This window comes from Anopheles darlingi, chromosome 3 (assembly GCF_943734745.1).
Source record: "Anopheles darlingi chromosome 3, idAnoDarlMG_H_01, whole genome shotgun sequence".
Classification (NCBI taxonomy): Eukaryota; Metazoa; Arthropoda; class Insecta; order Diptera; family Culicidae; genus Anopheles; species Anopheles darlingi.
In genome coordinates, this window is record NC_064875.1 from 58,534,542 (window position 1) to 58,537,041 (window position 2,500).

At 50.3% G+C, this 2,500-nt stretch overlaps 1 protein-coding gene across 6 annotated transcripts in view; it reads left to right on the plus strand.

The window, feature by feature from the left end:
- The window catches only part of LOC125957848 (microtubule-associated protein futsch), a 21,059-nt gene that overhangs the window by 2,824 nt on the left and 15,735 nt on the right, over positions 1 to 2,500 (plus strand). Inside the window, exon 1 of one of the 6 annotated variants that reach the window (XM_049690849.1) lies at positions 786 to 925. The exons of 4 other annotated variants lie outside the window; for them this stretch is intronic. In XM_049690849.1, coding sequence (XP_049546806.1) covers positions 868 to 925 — 58 coding nt within the window. In that variant the 5' untranslated portion in view covers positions 786 to 867. Of the gene's footprint in view, positions 1 to 785; positions 926 to 1,617; positions 2,053 to 2,500 lie in introns of those variants that run through there. One more of the 6 variants, XM_049690852.1, reaches the window with a different exon arrangement.

The following is a 2,500-nucleotide window of genomic DNA, read 5'->3' on the forward strand; positions in this document are numbered from 1 at the left end:
ATTGCTCAACGGCTAGTCCACGGTATACGCACTATGCATACAATAGCACGCCCCAATGCAATGGTTCTGGTATATGCGAGAAATAGGTTTTTCTCTGCGATATGCTCACTTCCTGACATGACATCATGCTCTGGCTGTGGGCATAAATAAATAGCAAACGTAAAAGCAGACCAGACTTCAATCTCTGCTATTGCTGCTAGTACTGTTGCTATTACTGCTGGTTCTGCCAAATAAGGAAAGGCGCGTATGGTATCGATCGAGCGTAGCTTCTGGTTTGGTAATTTATGCAAATTCTCTAAACTAAGGCAAATCACTTCGAATCGAATCGTCTTCATCGCCATCGCCATCATCATCATCATCATTAGGGGGCCAAACCCTATTTCTAGAGCTATCCACAAGATCGATACGAAGCGTTACGCTCGGGTGAATGTTCCGATGCAATCACGTTACGCCTGATTGATCATGCGAGATCGATTTGTATCCCATTCCATCTTATGGCGTCTTTTGCTAAGTGGCTTGTGCCTCAGTTCAACTAGAACTTCACATTCACCTTTTTCATCGTTCGCAAGACGACAAATCATCACTATTCAAAACGCGATGGCTCTCCGCCTTATCCCACACCGGGTGCCGGCCGGGAAAGTGCGTAAAGTTTTAACTACCCTCTTCATCATTACGATCCGCTACCGACCGAAGCTCACCACTAGTTTGTGAGCGGAATGGAGGATCACGGCGGATTAGTGAAGCGGCGGTGTAGATTGTTCTCCGTTAAAAATAGGACCAAAAAGGCCCGGATCCTTGTGCCGGTGTTGGTGTGGCGGCCCCCTTCTCGATCGTTACGCTCCGACTCCGTGTGTCCTCGCCGCCTCCATGGCGCTGCGATGCAGGCGCCTCTCGAGCTACGTCAAGGACAACGTCAGTGGCCAGAGTAAGTAGTAAATGCGAAACACGGAAAACACCACCCGTTTCGATCTCTCTGGCTAAGAATAAAGTTCGCTACAAAATCGGCGACATAACCATCGCAATTATAGCGCATTCGATGACTCAAGGTCCCATGTACCCCTCCCGGAAAACGGCAGCGTACGTCCTGCATCCTTCCTCCCGCCGGTGCGACTGCGACTACGACCAGTTACGTAAAGCTTTGGCTCGGTAATGATGGGTATAGCTAGGCGGTCCGTACCGGAAGCTTCGTCACCACGTTCAGTCGATCGACGGTTACCGTTCCGGGTGGCACACACTCTACCCAAACCGGAGCTAACCGAACTGTTGTCGCGAATACGCCGCGAATACGAAACACGAAACCTCGACGCGCCGGTCACCGTTCATTCACGTCACGCGCGAGAGTGTAATTAACGCGTGATCTTCTAATTCTTTTGGCCACGAAGAAAGAAAAAAAATCCCGCGCCTTCATCTCCTCGTCCTTTTCCTGCCTTATTGGCCGATCGACGACCGACGGAGCACGGCGAGAGCTGGCGTGAGCCGAGACGCCAACAAGCTGTGGCCAAGCTGTCCAAAAATATTTATAAAAAAAGATGGAAACTGGTCGCCTGTCGGCTTTGCGTATTGCGTGAATGCTGCAGGGTGTCCGCTGCGTCCTCAGCAACACCACTCCACCAGTAGACACAGTGGAACGCACCATGGTCATGGCGTCGAGGTGTTTATCATTATGTAAATACTAATCCCATCACTGCCGCCGTCGAATGGTCGGTGTGGGTTAGTGTCACGCCGGCAGCAGAACAGAAGAGCCTAACCGTGCGTGCTGCAAGTAGTGGTCTGCCGGTTGAAACGTGCGCGAGCTTCGGAAAGACATTGTGTTTGAGTGCACCATTAGCTCCGCTCTGCTGCTCTGCTGATAAAAAAAAGTGATAACCGTTGGAGTGACCGTGAGAGCATAGCAATTGTGTAGTTTGTACACTTTTGTCGCATACCATGAGCATCAGTTAGCACCCCAGCGCCACGGGTGCAGTTTTGATTGAAATTTCGATTGCGAGCGTACCATCGCCTGAGCCTGAGATGAAATGATCGTTCTGTTCTTCGTTGTGATGGCAAATTACGGTAAAATCGGGCCAGCACCCACATGGACTACTAATGCGCATGACCACCCACCCTGAAACCCCTCTTTGGACTCCCCACCTGTGTGATACGAAACGAGTGGCACTCTCTCGCCCACGAGTATTGCCGAATTAATGGTTTGTTATTATGACCGACCAGACACACTCACCGCAGCATCTCAACCATATCGGAGAGAGCAAGAGATTGTCGTGTGTCTGTGTGCCGGTAGTCCATTGTTGAATGCCGGCGCTTTTGCTGTTTATTCGAGCCTGTGATAAAATAGTGTCGAGTTGCGTGTCGTCTCTCCAGCAAAAGCCTGGCCACATCATGAGCCCCAACGCGATCCGATTTGGAAGGATATTTGGTGCAATTCGTAAATGTACTTACGAGTGTTTTAATTAACAGCTAGCATTCGCAGCTAGTCCTGGAGGTCTTCGTAGGTGCTGCTAGC